This window comes from Gekko japonicus, unplaced genomic scaffold, assembly GCF_001447785.1.
Source record: "Gekko japonicus isolate JY-2015 unplaced genomic scaffold, Gekko_japonicus_V1.1 scaffold1261, whole genome shotgun sequence".
Taxonomy (NCBI): domain Eukaryota; kingdom Metazoa; phylum Chordata; class Lepidosauria; order Squamata; family Gekkonidae; genus Gekko; species Gekko japonicus.
The window spans coordinates 149,142-168,241 of record NW_015177050.1 but is presented as its reverse complement, the minus strand read 5'-3'; the positions used below and the strand labels follow the sequence as shown (position 1 = coordinate 168,241).

The following is a 19,100-nucleotide window of genomic DNA, read 5'->3' as shown; positions in this document are numbered from 1 at the left end:
CTTATATGTGCCACGCTTCCCCTCATGGAGGGGCTCGGAGTCGCTTGGAGCCCCCCCCCCCCGCGCAAGGTGGCCTGGGCTTAAGGGGAAAGAAGAAGAACCTCTCCCCCCCCCCCGCAGAAGTGATTTTTTGCCAAATGAGATGGTCATGAATGGTTCAGATGAGGGGGGGGGTTAGGGAAGGGGGGACATCCACATGTGCCCCATATGACCTACAGTTGGCTGGCGTATAAGCTTAGAAAGGGAAAAGAGAAAAGGACAATTCAGGCCCTAAAAAATGAAAACCAAGAAACAAAGTATAGAGTCAAACCTGGTTCTCCCAGATTAGAGTCCGCACACCCAACCACTACACCAAACTGGCTCTCAAGGAGAAGGAGAAAACTTTGGGTTTGCGCCTGGTGGGGGAAAAACTACTGTGGAGAATGTCACTTAATGGGCAGTTTTAAAAATGTCAATGCAGGGAATTTTTACTACTGTGGAAATGGTCTGAGCGTCAAGGTGGTGGTCCTGTAATACCTCCCCCAAAATTCCACAGTGGGAGGGGGAGGGAAGCCCCGAGAACACGCCCTGGCAGCAGCAGGCAGCGTTGGGGGGGGGTCTCTCTTCTAAGGCTTCTGGCATGGCTATTTGTGGGGCAGGGCCCCCCAAATGCCACACTCTAGCTAAGGGCCTGACCCAGCAACTGCCCGTTCACCCCCGTTCTCTGTGGCTGTTTCTGCACTGTGGAACAGCCTTGCGGAGGCTTTTAGGGAGCGCCCCCCCCCAGGCTTCCTTCATTTTGCAAAATGGAGTTGTCCAGGAGGATGTTTTTGTTGAGAGAGCCAAGCTGGGGTGTGATGGTGTCCAGCTCAGAAGGGGGGGACTTTTATGAGGGATAAAGTCTGTTCCGTACTAATTGTTTTGTTGCCTTTAAGAGGTATTTTGGCTTGCTTGGTTCCTTGTTTAGTTCCCCCTGCATTCTACCACACTTGTAGTCTGCCTCTAACCCCTGACAAGGTGGAATAATAATAATAATAACAACAATAATAATAGTGAGGGTTACCTTCTAGGTGTAGTGGTTAAGTGCGCGGACTCTAATCTGGGAGAACCAGGTTTGATTCCCCACGCCTCCACTTACAGCTGCTGGATGACCTTGGGCAAGCCGTAGTTCTGATAAGAGCTGTTCTCTCTCAAGGACAGTTCTTGAAAGAGCTCTCTCAGCTCCACCTGCCTCACAGGGTGTCTGTGGTGGAGAGGGGATGGGAAAGGAGTTTGTAAGCCACTCTGAGACACCTTTGGGTAGTGAAGGGCCGGGTATGAATCCAATCCCTTCTTCTTCATTCATGCCCTCTCCCTGCTCATGGTGGGGCCTCTGTGCATGTCTGGACACTCAGTTCTGCCTTGTCACCCTGTTAAGGGAATTTCCTAATTCTAATGAAACCCCCCCCCCTCCTTTGAGATCTTTCTGGGATGGATTAAAAACTATAAAAAGAAGTCCCAAGCCGGGTGGAGGGGTCCGAAGGTCTAGGTGCAAGAGCTGAGCCGAAGAGTACTGCCCAGAGTGTGGAGTTAAATGCTGCTACCAATTAGCCAGCTGTACAATCGGCCAGGCTCCTGTTAGAACTCTGGGCTGGCTGAGCGCCTCCCTTGTAGCCTGGCCTCTCTTGTCCTGGTTGCTAAGTTTTGCGGCAGTCGCTCCCTTAAACGAGTCACATGTGGGGGTGAGTCAGGAGGACTTTCAGCTTGCAGTTCTTCCACCTTATCTGGGCCAGGTGTGAAGACTGCCGTTACAGGTAACTGCCAGCTATCCTCCTCTGCTGCTTCAGAGGGGCCAGCTGCGGTTTCTGCAGGCTCTGTCAGCTCTCCCTCATCCACGCCCATGACAGACGGTCCCCTTAACTCTGCCTGCCTTTCTCTTTCTCTCCCTCCTCCAGGCTCCTCCACCTGCTACCGGCTCCCCTTCTACCTGTGGGGCACTGGGCCCCGGCCGGGGCTTCCCGAGTTCAGCATCTCGGGCTACGTGAGCAACCAGCTGTTCGTCAAGTATGACAGCTTCACAAAAAGGGCTGTGCCCCAACTCCCTTGGATGGGAGAGTTTGGGCAGGAGGACAGCTGGATCTCATGGACAAGAGAGTTTGTGCTCCAAGCGGACCTGGTGGCGCTGTGGGATTGCTACAACCAGAAAAACAGCACAGGTGAGTGGAGGGGGAGGGGCCAGCCACAGCACCTCCCCTCCGCTGTCCCTCCCCAGGGCAAGAGAAGGGGGAGGGGCTACACCTCAGGAAGGAGGGAGAAGCAGCAGCCCCCCTCTCCAGTTAGCACAGATCTGGCCCGTAGCTAACATGGGGGCCATGGGGCTTGGCCCCCTAGTGTTTCTTCTGGGCCCCCTCCCTCTTGGGCTGCCCCCAAAAGTGCTCCAACTTACCACCTGCACTGTACTTTCATTTAATTAACTGGTGGAGCCCCCCCCCCGAGGCCTCCTCCCAAAAAATCCCTAGCTACGGGGCTGGAGCAGATGTGTGGGGAGGGGAGTGCGCCGACTGTACCTCCCCTTTGCCCCAGAGGGGGAGATCAAAAGCACATTGACTGTCCTGGTGGGCTCCAGTGGGGTAGAGTGCGGGAATCCCCCCCACAGGAGAGGAGAATCGAGAGAAGCACAGTTCCCGTATCCTGTAGTTTGGATGCTGTTTTCGGGAAGGGGGGGGGGCTGGAAACTCCCACAACTAGAGAAGGAGCATGAAAGATAGAAGGTGTGGCATTCCCCTCCCCCATTTCTCCTCTGAGCCGTGGGGGGGGGGGCGCTGCTGGCTGATGGAGGAATGGAGGACTTGGGGGAATGTCTTCTTCCTTTTTTACTTCAGAAATTCACGTGTCCCCCTCCCTTGAGGTGACAACCCCCCACCCCATATCCCCAGGGGCAAAAGAGGGGCCTTGCTCAGCACTACTTTGGGGGATGGAATCAAAGGTGACTCCCCTCCCCCTTTGATAGCGACCCCCACCGTGGGAGGAGGGACTGGTGACAGCCGCCCAGTTCTAGACAGGCTCAGTGCAAATTCTGTAGGTTCCCACATCTTGTTTGTATCCATAAATAGTGTCACTCTCACCAGAGTTTTTTCAGTGGTTGCCCAATATTTTTTTCCAGTTTTTCCACTGAGAAATATTGAAAAAGCTCTGTAAAAAGAAGTCTTGCTCCATGTTGCCATGGGAGAGAAAGGGCAGGGCTATTTTTGGGCAGGAACGCACAGGAACGGAGTTCCGGCTGGCTCCCAAGTTGGCCACGCCCAGCAGGAACTCATTAACATAATAGGCCACACCCAACAGCAGAAACTCATTAGGACTGGCTACAATTAGGGGTGTGTGGCCTAACATGCAAAGGAGTTCCTGCTCAAAAAAAAAAAAGCCCTGGGTTTTGACCACAAACAAGGTAAAGAGAATAAGAAGCAAAGGGTGGGTGTGGCTGGATGACCACACTTCTGGTAACACGGGGGTGTGGCCTAATATATGAATGAGCTGTGCTGTCATGGGTGTGGCCTAATATGCTAATGAGTTCCTGCTGTTGGGTATGGCCTATTATGCTAATGGGTTCCTGCTGGGACTTTTCTACAAAAAAAGCCCTGGAGAAAGGCATCCCTTTGGAACGCGGGAGAGAAAGAGAGATGAACACACACACACCCCACACACACAGGAGACTCCACTTGAAGGGGCCTCAAGTTGGGGAGGGGAAATGGGAATGGATATGCCCCAAGCCAATGGACCCCCCCCCCGTCAAATCCTATCTCATCCTAATAAATCCCCCCCCAAGTGTGTAGGAACCACAATCAATGAAACAAGGGGGAGACATCTGCTCTTTCCCCCACATACACACACTCAGAAGCTTGCCTTTCCACTAATTGTTTCTTCTCCTAGGAAGCAGGTCGCTGTGGGGGAGGGGAAGAGGCGAATGTCCTCCGGGGCAGCCCCTTTGGCTAGTGGGGAGCAGAGAGGCACTGGTGGGAGGGCCTTGCCCTTCTGCCACCCTTTCCTTCAAGTGGGGAGAGACCCCTGTGATGGATTGCACAGAAAAGCAGGATTTAAAATGCTGCTTCCTTCCCCACCCCCTTAGAGAAGTTGGGAGATTAGGAGTTAATCGTCCCTGGAGTGGAGAGCTTATTTGATTGGCCACCCGTTGTGTTCTCTGATTGGCCAGCCTTAGCTGGGAAAAAGTATAACACCAGCTGTTCTAGAGGGGAAGGAGGTTTCCATCTATAACAGGAGTCAGTGTTCTGACAGGGTTAGTCAGAGAGGTTCTTCTTCAGAGAGAAGGGACTACTTTGCCCTAACCGTATTAGAACTACTCTGAGGGAGAATTGAGGGTCTAGGTCCTGAAGGCTACAAACTGCTTTACACAGACAAAAGTACTGGAAGACAGATTTGGCAAGGGTGACTGGCCAGTTAGGCTGAAACTCCCATTGAAGCCAAGTAGAACAGGGTTATTGCTTCTTAGAGAAAAGGAGAATAATTCCTGCCGGTTAAAGGGGTTGTGTTCTGAGAAGGACCCAGGGTCTGTAGTAGAAGCTGTGGACACCTCAGGAGTTAGTAGAAATCTGATATTTCTGAAGAGAGTAACCAGATTCCAAAGGGAGAAATGTAGAAACACTAAGAAGGAGCTATACTCCAAGAAACTCTTATGAAGAAGCTGTGTTATTTCAGAAAAGAACTAGAAAAGACTAGAAAAGAACTAGAAAACTATAACCACACTCTCTTATATATCCTAAGATCTCAAGTTTGTATATGTTATAAAGTTTTACCTCAGCATTTCTAAACCTTGACTTCTAATTATATATATATTCCCTGCCTATTGAATAAAATCTTTGTTCTATTTTGAAAGTTCCTCAGCCTTGAGTGCCATTTCAAAAAAGTTTAAGATTAAGACAAGACAGCTCGTGTGTTCCCCTCAGGTTCCGGTGCTGGGTCCAAAGCCAAAACAGAGTGGGACAGTTTTTACCTTTTAAGACAAAGAAGAAATACATGCTTCTTGGGGTCCACTCAGTCACTGAGGGGAAGAAAATCTGCCCGAGTGTTGGGAAGAGACGGGTCCATCATAAACTCCCCTCCCCCACAAACACACCCCAAACGTCCCACCCCCTCTCATCACGTGTCTCTTGCAGGGCTCCACACCTGGCAAAACATGTACAACTGCGAGGTGGGGCCGGACGGGCGGTTCAGAAGGGGGCATTGGCAGTTCGCCCACGATGGGGAGAACTTCATCGCCCTGGACATAAAGACCCTCACCTGGACGGGTCACGACGCGCCCCAGGACCCAGAGACCAGGAGGAAATGGGAAGCCAAGACCCCAGAAGCCCAGTTCCAGAGGTCCTACCTGGAGGAGGAATGTGTGGCGTGGCTGCAGAAGTACCTGGACTATGGCAAGGAGACCCTCGTGAGGACAGGTGAGGAGCACCGTTGGGTGGCAAAAAAACCTCCACCAAGCAGAAGAGGGCCCGGGTGTCCCCCATGTGTAAAGACCATTTCCGGAGCTGGGAATTCCCTTGAGTTCTCCTCTCCATTCCCCTTCTGGAATAGGGATTTTTAAAAAAATGGTTAGGGGATGAGCTGAGCACCTAAAGGCAAGGCTCCTTCTCCAGTGCCTCTGCCACACACACACACCCTGACAGAACAGTACCATTTCCTTCTGCCCTCTGGGAAAGCCTTCACTGCGGAGGGTATGCTCACACTCCTGGCCCCCTTCCCATTATAAACTCAATGCTTGCTGATATAGGTTGATGAATGATCTCCAGTTTGGTGTAGTGGTTAAGTACACGGACTCTAATCCAGGAGAACCGGGTTTGATTCCCCGCTTCTCCACTTGCAGCTGCTGGATGACCTTGGGCAAGCTATAGTTCTGCCAGAGCTGCTCTCTCAAGGACAGTTCTGAAAAGAGCTCTGTAATGATTTCATATTTTGGTGTGTGTGTTTCTTTAAATGTTTAGTGTGACTGCAGTAATGTAAGGAGAGTGACAGAGGGAGATAAGTGTGATGTGCTTGGCTGATGACTGAGAGTGTGGGAGGAGAGATGTCTCGAGGTGATTCTGTATTCTTGAAGGGACGAGTGTGAAGAGTTTTTGAGAGAGACGGTATGATAGAGGAAGCAGTTGGAGTTTAGCCTGTGTGGCTATATGAGAGAGTTTAGCCTGTGTGGCTATATGCGAGAGAGAGATAAGTCTGTCAGAGTTGAGTTTTGGTGTATGGGAGACTGTGTGTGACCAGTGTTCCCTCTAAGCTGAGTTAGCGTGAGCTAGCTCACAGTTTTTTAGCCTCTGGCTCACACATTTTTGTCTTCGCTCAGGAAGGAGGGCTCCAGAGCAAACTAATTTATGCAGTAGCCAAATCACTCGCTCACAACTTTAATGCCAGCGGCTCACAGAGTAGAATTTTAGCTCACAAGACTCCACAGCTTAGAGGGAACATTGTGTGTGATGCCAAGACTTGTCAGTTATATTTTCTTTCTTCAACAGTTCAAAAATATCCAGAAACCTATTTTGTTCTTTTATAAATAAATAATTATTTGTTTAAACTTATCCCAACATTCAAAACAGTTCTTCCTCAGGGCCACATAGTCCTCTGAAGAGCCCAGACACTGGGTCATTCTAACACAATAGAGTTGGAATTTTTAATTCCTGGTGGCAGCAGAAAATCTACAAAGTTCATGTACACAGAGTGTGTTTTATAGGAGAAACAGTCTCCCCAATAAGCAGGAAGTCACAAGCTCTCTCAGCCCTGCCTACCTCACAGGGTGTCTGTTCTGGGGAGGGGAAGGGAAAGGAGTCTGTAAGCCGCTCTGAGACTCTGAGTGAAGGGTGGGGTTTAAATACAATCTCTTTTCTTCTTCTTTTCCTTTTGCTTGCCTCACCCTGTTCCTCTTGCTGGTAGACTTAGGGGCTGACCCTTCTGTGGGAGTAGCGGCAAATGTTTTTGGAGGGGTGGCTCCAGGGTTTGAAGTGTGTGGGAAGCCTCTCTTAGGGAGGCTTCTCAGGCATTTTTCCGTGGAGGGGGACCCAGTAAAAGTTGGATTGAGAAGAATTTAAGTGGAGCCTCTCAAATTCCCGTGTTTTTTTTACGTGGGGACAGCACTTCACCAGGGTAGAATTCCGGCTCATATTCTTGCTTATAGGAAACCCCACCCAAATCATATGTTTGGCACTGGAGCTACAAAAAGCTCATAATAAAATATGGATGGTCACACGTTTTTACAGAGTCCCTCAACATTCACCACCAAATCTGTCATCACAGCTGTCATGGCCACACGCTGAATCGCAAAAACTGGATGTACCATTTTCTAGTCCTCCCCCCCAGGGCTTCTGAGAAGGGGACCAGCAGGGCCGTTTGACACTTTTGATGTTAGCTCTGAATTCGGTTACGGTTACAGACACAGAGATACTAGCCTAGAGTCCCTTCCACCTTCCCTGAGAAGTTATCGCAGATTATCGCTTGCTGGCGTCAAAAACGGTGACGATTCAGGATGAAGGTATCTTTTCTATTCTGACAGTTAGTAAAATATCAGTGTAAGGACTGAGTGTCTTGGAGCATGTGCAGAGGGCATTGTATCTTGCAGAGAGTTGAAAAATCTCTGGCCACAACTTTTTTTCCCCTGCCTCTTTGAAGGGGACCAGGCTGGTTAGCAATGCTCCCTCTAAGCTGTGGAGTCTTGTGAGCAAAAAATTCTACTTTGTGAGCTGCTGGCATTAAAGATGTGAGCAAGTGATTTGGCTACTGCATCGATTAGTTTGCTCTGGAGCCATCCCTTCCTGAGCTAAGACAACAAAATGTGTGAGCCGGAGGCTAAAAAACTGTGAGCTAGCTCACACTAACTTCTAATGTCCTGGCCCCACTGGTGGACCTTCTGATGGCACTGGTATTTCTGGCCACTGTGTGACACAGAGTGTTGGACTGGATGGGCCTTTGGCCTGATCCAACATTGGCGTCTCTTATGTTCTTATGTAACTCAGCTTAGAGGGAACCTGAGATGGCCTGATTTGGTACCTCTCCAGTGTGTGCATGCGTGGAGGAGGAGTCGTATTTCTTGCTTGATTTGCGAAAGAATATGTTAAAGGTCATTTAGGGGGGAAACCTACGATGTGTGTTAAGGAAAGCCAGTCTCCAATCCTCCACCTTCGGGAGATGCAGCGTGTTAACACAGGGTGATGTTGCCCTTTCCACAGAGCGGCCAGTGGTGAGGGTGGCACGCAACAAGGGCCATGATGGCCAGGAGACCCTCATCTGTCACCTCTACGGCTTCTACCCCAAGGTGATCTACGCCACCTGGATGAAGGACAGGGAGCACCGGACGCTGGACACATTTACGGAAGGTTCCCTCCCCAACTTGGATGGGACTTACTACACATGGCTCAGCATCGAAGTTGACCCCAAGGAGAGGGACCTCTACCGGTGCCACGTGGAACACCACAGCCTCGCGGAGCCCCTGGACTTGGCCTGGGAGGAGCCAGGTGAGCGACTGCGGGGGGGGGGGAGGAGAGGCCGGTTCCCTTGGGGCAGGGGGCTGGCAGAATCTGGAATTGAGTATGTTTGAGGAAGGGGGAGACTCAATAAAAAGCCCCCCCCCGCAAGGTCACAGTTTAGAGCAGCTACTCACAACTTCAATGCCAGTTGCTCACAAAATAGAATTTTTGCTCACAAGACTCTACAGCTTAGAGGAAGCGTTGGTTAGCACCCCCACTGAATGTCTAGGGACCTACTGGGAGATGCTGCATAAATTAGTTTGCTCTGGAGCCATCCTGAGGCAGCTTGGTGTCGTGGTTAAGTGCGCGGATTCTAATCCGGGAGAACCGGGTTTGATTCCCCACTCCTCCACTTGCAGCTGCTGGATGACCTTGGGCAAGCCATAGTCCTGGCACAGCTGTTCTTGAAAAAGAGCAGTTTCTGTCAAGAGCTCTCTCAGCCCCCCACCTACCTCACAGGGTGTCTGTTGTGGGGAGGGGAAGGGAAAAGGAGATTTGTAAGCCGCTCTGAGACTCCTTTGGGTAGTGAAGGGCGGGGTATAAATCCAATCTCTTCTTCTTCTTCTTCTTCTACCTCACAGGGTGACTGTTGTGGGGAGGGGAAGGGAAAGGAGTTTGTAAGCCACTCTGGGACTCCTTTGGGTAGTGAAGGGCGGGGTATAAATCCAATCTCTTCTTCTTCTTCTTCTTCTACCTCACAGGGTGACTGTTGTGGGGAGGGGAAGGGAAAGGAGTTTGTAAGCCACTCTGGGACTCCTTTGGGTAGTGAAGGGCGGGGTATAAATCCAATCTCTTCTTCTTCTTCTTCTTCTACCTCACAGGGTGACTGTTGTGGGGAGGGGAAGGGAAAGGAGTTTGTAAGCCACTCTGGGACTCCTTTGGGTAGTGAAGGGCGGGGTATAAATCCAATCTCCTCCTCCTCCTTCAGACAGAGACCACTGGTGCTAGCCAGTCTGTGGCACCCCTGTGTCAAAGGGGCTGGGGCTGAGCAGGAAGAATGTCCGGGGTGGCTCTGGGGCCCCGTCTCTGTCTGAGGAGTGGTGGCGGCAGGGTGTGGGGGTTCCATGGGGAAAGTCCTCAGTGCGATTCCTGCCACCCCCAGCAACCTGAGACGCTTTGGCTGGGAGATCCCACCCTGAGGCCTTGGAGGGCAGCAGCCAGGCTGAATAAAGATGACATTCCCCCCCTCCCCCTTCCATCCTCAGCATCCAACCCGGGGATCATTCTGGGCATCATCCTGGCTGTTCTGAGCCCCGTAGCCAGAAATTTTGGGTTAGTGGGGGCATGGGGCAGTTTTGCAGGGGGGAGGGCGGCCGCCCACCTTCCCTGAACCCCAAGTGGCTATTTCGCTAAATGAGAGTCATCCCAACCAATGTTCCCTCTAAGCTGTGGAGTTTTGTGAGCAAAAATTCTACTTTGTGAGCTACTGGCATTAAAGTTGTGAGCGAGCAATTTGGCTGCTGCATAAATTTGTTTGCTCTGGAGCCATCCTTTCCTGAGCTGAGACAAAAATGTGTGAGCCGGAGGCTAAAAAACTGTGAGCTCGGCTCAAGTGGTTAAGACGCTGAACTGCAGGCTGTGGAAGGTCGGTCGTTCAGCAGTTCGAGACCCGAGTGTGCCGCATGACGGAGTGAGCTCCCGTCTCTAGTTCCAGCTCCTGCCAACCTAGCAGTTCGAAAGCAAGAAATTGCAAGTAGATAAATAGGGACCACTTCGGTGGGAAGGTAACAGCGTTCCGTGCGCCTTGGTGTTTAGTCATGCCGGCCACATGACCACGGAAACGTCTTCGGACAGCGCTGGCTCTTCGGCTTTGAAACGGAGATGAGCACCGCAACCCTAGAGTCGGATTCGACTGGCTTTCGAGCAAGGGAACCTTTACCTTTACCTTTTTAGCTCACACTAACTCAGCTTAGAGGGAACACTGATCCCAACCGTTCCCTTGAACCACGATTCGCTAGGGGAATCTTTTGGAAGCTGGTTAAAAGGGGATTGGAGGAGTATCTGCCGGGGTGGGGTCGAGGGTTGAAAACCCAAGAGGCTAGCTTCACTGCACAGGGTACAGATAGATGGCCTCTGTGTGCCCCTTCCGGCTATGACTTCCTGGTTTTCTCTCTGCAGAAAAACGGAAAGAGAAGGGCTACTACGCGGCATTCAACTGAGTTGTGTCCCTTCCTCTCCGGGGTGTTCCTTCAACATGGGAGATGGGGGTGGGGAGTGGAGGGCCTGTTGAAGGATCAGCTGACAGCTCCACAGCCTCCCCTTCCCCATTGCTGTGGCCTAGGAAAGGGAGGGGGGGTCTTAGTCCCTCTACAGCCGGGTGGCTTCTTGGTTACAGACATACCGAGTCCAAGCAGAACCTCCGGAGAGCCGATCTCAAGGCCAAATTATGTGAGAAACAGGAATAAAAACATCTGAAATTTCTCTATCCTGCCTCTTCACAAAATGCTCCAAGCAGCTAATAATAAAACCAAATAGCAAAACACTATCGGTTTGTAAACATCCGCAGGAATGGAAAGCAAAAGCTAGACACTAAGAATCATCAGGGTTTTTTTCATTTGAACCAAGAGGCAGGGTGTAAATGTTTTAATAAACACGTCAGTTTAATTTCAGTAATTGTGAGTTGTATAATCTGGAAGATCCAGTCCCAGAGAGACAGAACTGAAACTCTGACCGGGACCTTCCAAATGGGCAGTGATTGGGCTGCAAGAGGCCGCCCTTCCTAGTTCCGTGGGTAGTTTTGGGATTTAAAATATGCCCAAACTTCGTCATCCCGGAGCCCACATGAAAATTGGGGGGCTTGATTTCCAAGTGCTGCTCTTCCCAGGAAGCAGGAACCCCACTTTCTCCCCCCACCATTTCTCAGGCCAGGCTTTGTCACTTTCACTCTGGCTCCATTGCTGAATTGCAACTGATAACAAAGCTCAAGACAATGCTTCCTAGACAATGCATCCTCCTGGACTGAATCGAGACCTAAGTTTCCTGTCTCATGACCAATGCTGATTTGTCCAGGCTTACTACCTCTCTTCATATCACACCTAATCCAACCGCACCTGCTATTGTAATTTGCCTGTTAATTAATTAAATTTAGGCTTTTTCTCAGCACAGGAACTTGACTGAAAATACAGGAGCGGTCTTTGTCTTATATTTAAACCCTTAATGAAGTGGCACTTTCAAAAACAGAACAGAGATCTTATTAAACAGGCAGGGTATATATGTATAATACGAGGAGTCAAGGTTTTGAGATTGCTGAGGTAAAAACTTTCTAATATATACAGATTTGAATTCTTAGAACATTCAAGAGAGTGTATTTGAAATTTAGTTTCAAGGTTTTTGTAGTTCTTTCTTTGAGAGATACTTTGCTTAGTATATTTCAGCACTAATGCAGTTATTAACGTTTCTTCTGGAAGACAGCATTTGCTTAAAGTTTCTAGATTTTGTCCTTCAGAGTTCTAAGTTTTCCCTTTAGATATTACAGCTTTTCACTAACTCCGGAGGTGTCTAAGCTTCTCCCCTTTATCGCAGACCAGGGGTCTCTTCCCAACTCCTTTTACTATTTGGCTTGTATGGGAGTTCTAATTACCCAAACCATCTGTCAAATCATTCTCCAGTATCCATATAAGGCTGTTCTGTAACTTTCCTGACTGAGAATATGAGTTCTCCCTCAGAGCAGGTTTAGTATATTTAAGACAATGGGGATTCTCTTCTTCTCTCTGTAGAAGTACTTTTCTGAGTATTGGCCTGTCAGAAAACACTGACTCCCAAACGTCTCTTCCCTCAGAAGCCAAACCCTCTGGCTATTGATCCAGACATTAGATTTCAGACAAAGACCAAAAGGCAAATTCCTCTTTTTCCCTCCAGATCAGCTGTTTTCTTTCCTCTCTAAGCGGATGCCGGCCAAGCACATAAGCTCTTCTCTCCGGGGAAGGTTAACTCCTAACCTTCCTGACTCTCTGTACCAAGCAGCATTTTACAAAACCTGCTTTTCTTTGCAATCCGTCACAGAGGGTATGTGCCGGGGGGGCAGGTGGGATGGGAGTACAAAAGGAGCCGTGGCTATTGCAGCCCCCTCTTCACAAGCCCCCCTCGTGAACCTGACTCCCTGCCTCTCTCTCTCTTTCCTTCAGGTGATAGCAACCAGAGTTCTTATACCTCCACCCCTGGTGAGTATGTGGGATTTGGGATCCCCGTCTCAAAGAGGGAGGAGGCATTCTGTCAGCAGGGGCTGTGGCAATTGGAGTCCCTTCCCCATAAGCCCCCCATTGAACCTGACTCTCTCTTTTCAGGCTATAGCGACCTGGTGTCTGAGAGCTCCAAGTAAAGTATGTAGGAGTGGGGGGCAAACATCTTGCAGGTGGTGGGGGCCCTCTGTCAGCAGGGGCCGGAGGGGGGGCTGGGCACATGTTTTGCAGGGCTTCTGCTTTCCCCAGGGTCCAGATCACTCTGGCTTTCCAGGAGTTATTAAATACAGCAGTCAGGGAGGGGTTCTCTCATGGGTCAGGCCAGGCAATGCCCCTGTGGGCTTTCTGCCCCCACCTTGAAGGATGCAGCTTGGCTCACTTGCTTGAGATGGAGGCAACTGTTCTGTAGGGCTCCCAGGAAAACAAATGTGATGACACAGTACACTGGAATCGTGAAACAAGCAAGCACTGTATAAATAACGCAGACCAAAGAGTGCCCCAGTAATATACACAAAAGTGAAAACGTTTCTATAACAAGATAGCACAACACTAGCAAGGAATAACAAGGAACCGCATGTATAAGTAATAGCGAAATTACATAATGTAATACACAAGCACGTAAATAGTACAGAGGGAACAGAAGACACAGGGACGAAGACTCCGGATTTCAATCTTCGTTTCGATAGCTCTTCTTCAAAAACTTCATCATGCCTGGTTTTGATTGTTTTAATGTAAGGATTGGATTTTTGCCTGTATATACTGTTCTGAAGGCTTCTGTACACTATGAGTGCTTTATGAAGTATGATGAAGTTTTTGAAGAAGAGCTATCGAAACGAAGATTGAAATCCGGAGTTTTTGTCCCTGTGTCTTCTGTTCCCTCTGTACTATTTACGTATTTGTGTATTACATGATGTAATTTTGCTATTACTGATACATGTGGTTCCTTGTTATTCCTTGCTAGTGTTGTGTTACCTTGTTATAGAAACGTTTTCACTGTAGGGCTCCCAAACAGCCTAGAGAAAAAAAGTCTTGTCCCTTTAAAAGAGGCCTAAGGATACATCGTTTTCTAGGGGGGATGTTATTTATCTCCAAGCCATGAAAAGCATCAGGCGTCCCTTTCCACACACATTAAGCCTCTCTCAAGATCGACAGGTCACTTTTTCCCCTCACCTCTAGATTGCTGGCAACCCCAGCTCTCTCCCTGCAGGACATTTTCTGTGTCGTCTTACCTTAATCGTTATGTGTTTTGTTTCCACAGAGCACTTGTGAGAAGAAATCCCGGGGAATCGAGCGACTCACCTGTATGTCAAGGAGTCCAACGCTGAACCCAGGGCAATTGTACACCACCAGCCAGACGTTATTTTTGTAATAAATATTATTTCTGTAGTACTGGGCCCGAAGCTTTTAAACTTGTTCATTAATGATTTGGAGTTGGGAGTAAGCAGTGAAGTGGCTAAATTTGCAGATGACGCAAAATTGTTCAGGGTGGTGAGAACCGGGGAGGATTGTGAGTCTCACTCCAAAGGGATCTGTCAAGGATGGGCGAGTGGCAAATGGGATTCAATATGGCCAAGTGCAAGGTGCTGCACATTGGGGCGAAAAACCCTAACTAGAAATACACGTTGATGGGGTCCGAACTGGCGGAGACCAACCGAGAGAGAGATCTTGGACTCATAGTCAGTGTTCCCTCTAAGCTGTGGAGTCCTATGAGCAAAAATTCTACTTTGTGAGCTACTGGCATTAAAGTTGTGAGCGAGCGATTTGGCTACTGCATAAATTAGTTTGCTCTGGAGCCCTCCTTCCTGAGCGAAGACTAAAATGTGCGAGCTGGAAGCTAAAAAGCTGTGAGCTAGTTCACACTAACTCAGCTTAGAGGGAACACTGGCGACTCGTAGTAGATAACTCACTGAAAATGTTGACACAGTGTATACTATCAGGTGTCATAAAGGATGAGATGTAGGAAGAGATGGATTGATGATGTTGTAATGAGTTTATTCCTCTTCCATCTTCTAGTGCAGAACGCACGTTGGGACCAGTGTTCTCATGGGTTACATGCGCTAGGAACAAAAAGGAAAAAGGGGAAAAAACTGAACCTAAAACTTAGAATTCAGAACCTGAAAAGGTTAGTCAAGACTAGAAGAGGGCCAACTCTAAAAATCATACAAAAATATACATGTATTTATTACACACAAATTAAAATAACAAAGAAGGGCCCATTCATACCTCATAAACATATATATAAAAACATACAAGGGCTAATAAAATAGACCTAACGCGTTTCGGCCTTTACAGGCCTTCCTCAGAGGTCTAATACACATAGAACATATAGGCTGATATATAAAAATATAGACAATCATACATATCCAAAATATGCAATAAAGACCAGAGATCAATTGTTCCAAAGTATAACCACTGGGCAAGGAAGGGAAATACAAAAATACAAATGAAGCCTCCAGTGCAATCACATGTCCAGTAGCACTTCTCTCCGGTCAACTATATATTCTTCTATGATTGTACAGCCAAATGTTCCCAATGAAGTGGGAACATATGTTCTATGTGTATTAGACCTCTGAGAAGGCCTGTAAAGGCCAAAAACGCGTTAGGTCTATTTTATTAGCCCTTGTATGTTTTTATATATATGTTTATGAGGTATGAATGGGCCCTTCTTTGTTATTTTAATTTGTGTGTAATAAATACATGTATATTTTTGTATGATTTTTAGAGTTGGCCCTCTTCTAGTCTTGACTAACCTTTTCAGGTTCTGAATTACATGCGCTAGGTGCATTAATCTTCTGACTGGCAGCACATTGATTTTTCCTTTTTTCAGGGTGGGGAGAAGGAAGGCAGAGGCGACAGCTTATTGCCAGCAGAGGACATGATGCAGCCGGGCCTGGGCGTTAACTCCATCCCTTTTCCCCGCAGCGGCCTGGATCACAGTCCGGGCCTTGAGAAGGCTGCACCCTCCAGCTGCAAGCGAGCGATCAAGTGAGCAAGCAGTGTGGGGAGGGACACACCTTAAGGTGCAGGAACATGCGTGGCGCTCTGAGGATCCTCAGGTTCAGCTGGGGTGAGAAGGGCGCTGCCACACGACTCAGCTATGGGGCTTCAGGCAAAGGGAGACTGGCAAGGTGAGCCTCACTGCCAGAGCAGATCCCAGAGTGCAGCCAGGAGTATCTGCAATGTCTCGGGTCCTGGCCCTTCCAGCCGCTCTTTGGGGAGTTAAAGTGTTGCAGCCGCCCCTTTTCCGGCATGGTGGCAGAGGGGGAGACTTGACCTTTTTTTTGCAGATGAGGCGTTTCCCCTCCCTGCGTGCCAAGGCAATGTGCCAGGATCTGGTCTGGATTCTGTAACAGTGACCACCAATGTTCCCTCTAAGCTGTGGAGTCCTGTGAGCAAAAATTCTACTTCGTGAGGCACTGGCATTAAAGTTGTGTGTGAGCGATCTGGCTACGGCATAAATCAGTTTGCTCTGGAGCCCTCCTTCCTGAGCTAAGACGACAATGTGTGAGCCGGAGGCTAAAAAACTGTGAGCTAGCTCACACTAACTCAGCTTAGAGGGAACACTGGTGACCACCCCTGCCTCAGTTCCCATGATGGGAATGGAAAAGAACAATAAAGCGCCTATCTTTGCGCCTCTGAGCTCAGGAAATTACTCTTAATGAGCCAGTTAGAGGGAAGCTTCTGGGACCCCTAACTGAGAACTACAATTCCCAGGTGTAACTACTCTTAAAGATACACAGCGGTTTTACTAAACTACAGTTAACGCTGGCTGGGGGCAGCACAGGCCCAAAAAGTCCCAGTTATGATTTCTTGGAAGGCGTTGGAGACTGTTCCTGCTGGGTCAGGAAAAGTCCGGCAGGAAGCACGGTGCATCACAGGGCAGAAATCCAACAGAGGCAGCCCCACCACCACTAAAGCTGCCCCTAACGATCTTCTGCCTGGGTTTCAAGGTCGAAGGGCCCAGCCTAGAAGAAAGGGAAAGGCACCCTCTATCCTGTCCCTGTGCAAAAGGGCCTGGCTACAGAAGCAGGAAGTCCCCAGCTCTGACTTCAAGCCATGAGAGGCTGCTTGACTGGCTGATTTGAATGTGTGTCGCTATGGAGATGCCCCGGTCTAGGAGAACTTTGCCGGTGCATGTTTTGAACTGAGTGCCCGGCGCTGCCTTTTCCGGGAAATCAGGCAAGTGTGAAGAAGAGGCCTTGCCCCCCTTCAGACACCAGAGGGCGCTGCTGCACCGTCACAGTTGGCTTTGGGCTTAATTCAGTCTGGGAAGTCAGACTGAACTGGGAGCTCTTTTTGACAAATGGATTACCTCACCCAAAGGAGATACGGCTGAAAAAGTACAGGATCTGAAGATACTTGACAAATTCTAATGCCACCTTCCCTCCAGTATTGAATTTCTTGTCAAGGAAAAATCACCTCGGGATGTTGCCCAAGCGGCAGAGTGGGCAGGCGAACAAAATGGATTTAGAGTCCAGTGCCACCATTAAGACCAACAAAGGTTTATTCAAGGTATGAGCTTCCGTGTTGACACACACTTCATCTAACACATTAGAATGGCAGACGAGGTTCAAACTTACAGCCAGAGAATGAGCAGGAAGTGGCGGCTGTTAGGGAAAGGAGCGCCAAGGGAATAAGAAACATTACAAGCGAGATTTCTGAGGGGAAGCTGTTTGGGGAGGAAAAAGTGCCGGATGCAGAAGCAGCCGAAAACGGAAGGAGGGTAGTGACGGAGCTCAATTTCTGCAGGAGCCAAAGTCTGACCCCAGCCTTAAATTAGCCTCTCCGAATTTCCACTGAGCAAACCAGAATTGTGAACCAGAAACCCACAGTTGTCTTTGAGCCAGCGTGGGAAGCAGAATCCAAAACAGGCCACTGTGATGGTGGTGTTCTGCTGTCAGACTCAGGTCTCTCGGGGAGATCCGACTTCAACTTAGCAGGACACCTACTGGGTGACCCTGTGCTAGCCTTTCTCAGCCTCACCCACTCCTTGGCCTGCGGCTTTTGCTGTTCAGGTGCCCCTGGCCTGGCCAGAAAGGCCTCCCCCATACCTGGATTGTAGGGCGTGGCCCTGGCTTCTCCCTCACCTGCTCTCCAAAAAGGCAGCTGCAGCAGCAGCAGCTTCCGGAGTCTCAGGCTTGGCTTATGTTACAAGTGTCCGGTGGGATCGGTGCCAAGGATTCTGCTGCTCAAGCACCTGGTCTTTGCATGGGGGTTCCTCAGTGGGGAGAGGCAGTCCTTTGTCTGGGGGGGGCATTTCCCCCCTTTGTTTGGGGAGGCATTTCCCCCCCTTTGTTTGGGGGGGCATTTTCCCCCCTTTGTTTGGGGGGGCATTTCCCCCCCTTTGTTGGTGGTGGGTGGGCTGGAGGTGCCTTGCAAGGCAATTTCACACTCCAAGTATGTTGTGCTCATAGCTGGATTCAGCAATAACTGGGCTTCTCAGGTAGCGGCAGAACCATCCGAGCTGGTGGTGGATTCTGGCAGGCCCCTTGATTCAACTCCACCACTGCGTTTGATGATCTGTGCCTCTCTACCACTGGAGTCGTTCAGCCTGCTTTCCGGGTGGGGGGGGGGGGGGGAGGCCAAGATCACAGTCAGTGCAGCAGGGGGCGGTGGAGGCTTGCTGGTGTCCCTTCCAGGGGAGAAAGGAATCCTTTGGTAGGGGGTCCCTCCACGTAGTAGGCTGCAACTCTTGACACCAACACCTTGCGGAACTAGAAAGAAGCCAGAAATGAAGCCAGACTGCTCGGAAATTGGGGCGGGGGGGGGGGAGCGAGCACACCTAAAATACTTATGAAACGAAAAGACCTCTAAGCTGTGCAGTCTTGTGAGCAAAAATTCTACTTTGTGAGCTGCTGGCATTAAAGCTGTGAGCCAGCGATTTGGCTAGTGCATCAATTCGTTTGCTCTGGAGCCCCTCCTTCCTGAGCGAAGACAAAAACGTGTGAGCTGGAGAACTGTGAGCTAGCTCACACTGACTCAGCTTAGAGGGAACACTGCTCCCGAGCACTGCAGCTCTTTGGGCGACCTTTCCCTGATGCACGAACCCCGCCAGCGCCGGGCTCTCCAGCAAGACAGGCAGCCCACCCTGGCCAAGAAAGGGGGGAGGGGATTCGGATTTCCGCTTCTACCCCAATTGGGGAGGGCGTCCTCCTGTGCCCACCAATGTTCCCTCTAAGCTGTGGAGTCCTATGAGCAAAAATTCTACTTTGTGAGCTACTGGCATTAAAGTTGTGAGCAGGCAATTTGGCTACTATTTAAATCAGTTTGCTCTGGAGCCCTCCTTCCTGAGCTAAGGCAAAAATGTGTGAGCCGGAGGCTAAAAAACTGTGAGCTGGCTCACACTAACTCAGCTTAGAGGGAACACTGGTGCCCACCCGCTGCCCACCGAGCAAGGAGGGCCGGGACGGAGCCTGTGCGACGGCTTCTCCTTTCCTCCCCGCCAGCA

At 49.7% G+C, this 19,100-nt stretch overlaps 2 protein-coding genes across 2 annotated transcripts in view; both read left to right on the top strand.

The window, feature by feature from the left end:
* Nucleotides 1-14,002, top strand: part of LOC107124611 (H-2 class I histocompatibility antigen, Q10 alpha chain-like) — a 15,873-nt gene extending 1,871 nt beyond the window's left edge. The window contains exons 2-8 of the mRNA XM_015428101.1: nt 1,914-2,174; nt 5,127-5,408; nt 8,178-8,462; nt 12,333-12,479; nt 12,599-12,634; nt 12,758-12,793; nt 13,911-14,002. Coding sequence (XP_015283587.1) covers nt 1,914-2,174; nt 5,127-5,408; nt 8,178-8,462; nt 12,333-12,479; nt 12,599-12,634; nt 12,758-12,792 — 1,046 coding nt within the window. The 3' untranslated portion in view covers nt 12,793; nt 13,911-14,002. The remainder of the gene's footprint in view (nt 1-1,913; nt 2,175-5,126; nt 5,409-8,177; nt 8,463-12,332; nt 12,480-12,598; nt 12,635-12,757; nt 12,794-13,910) is intronic.
* A 215-nt stretch (nt 14,003-14,217) lies between these two features.
* LOC107124610 (major histocompatibility complex class I-related gene protein-like) overlaps nt 14,218-19,100 on the top strand; it is a 23,683-nt gene continuing 18,800 nt past the window's right edge. The window contains exons 1-2 of the mRNA XM_015428100.1: nt 14,218-14,232; nt 15,480-15,637. Of these exons, the coding sequence (XP_015283586.1) occupies nt 14,218-14,232; nt 15,480-15,637 (173 nt within the window). The remainder of the gene's footprint in view (nt 14,233-15,479; nt 15,638-19,100) is intronic.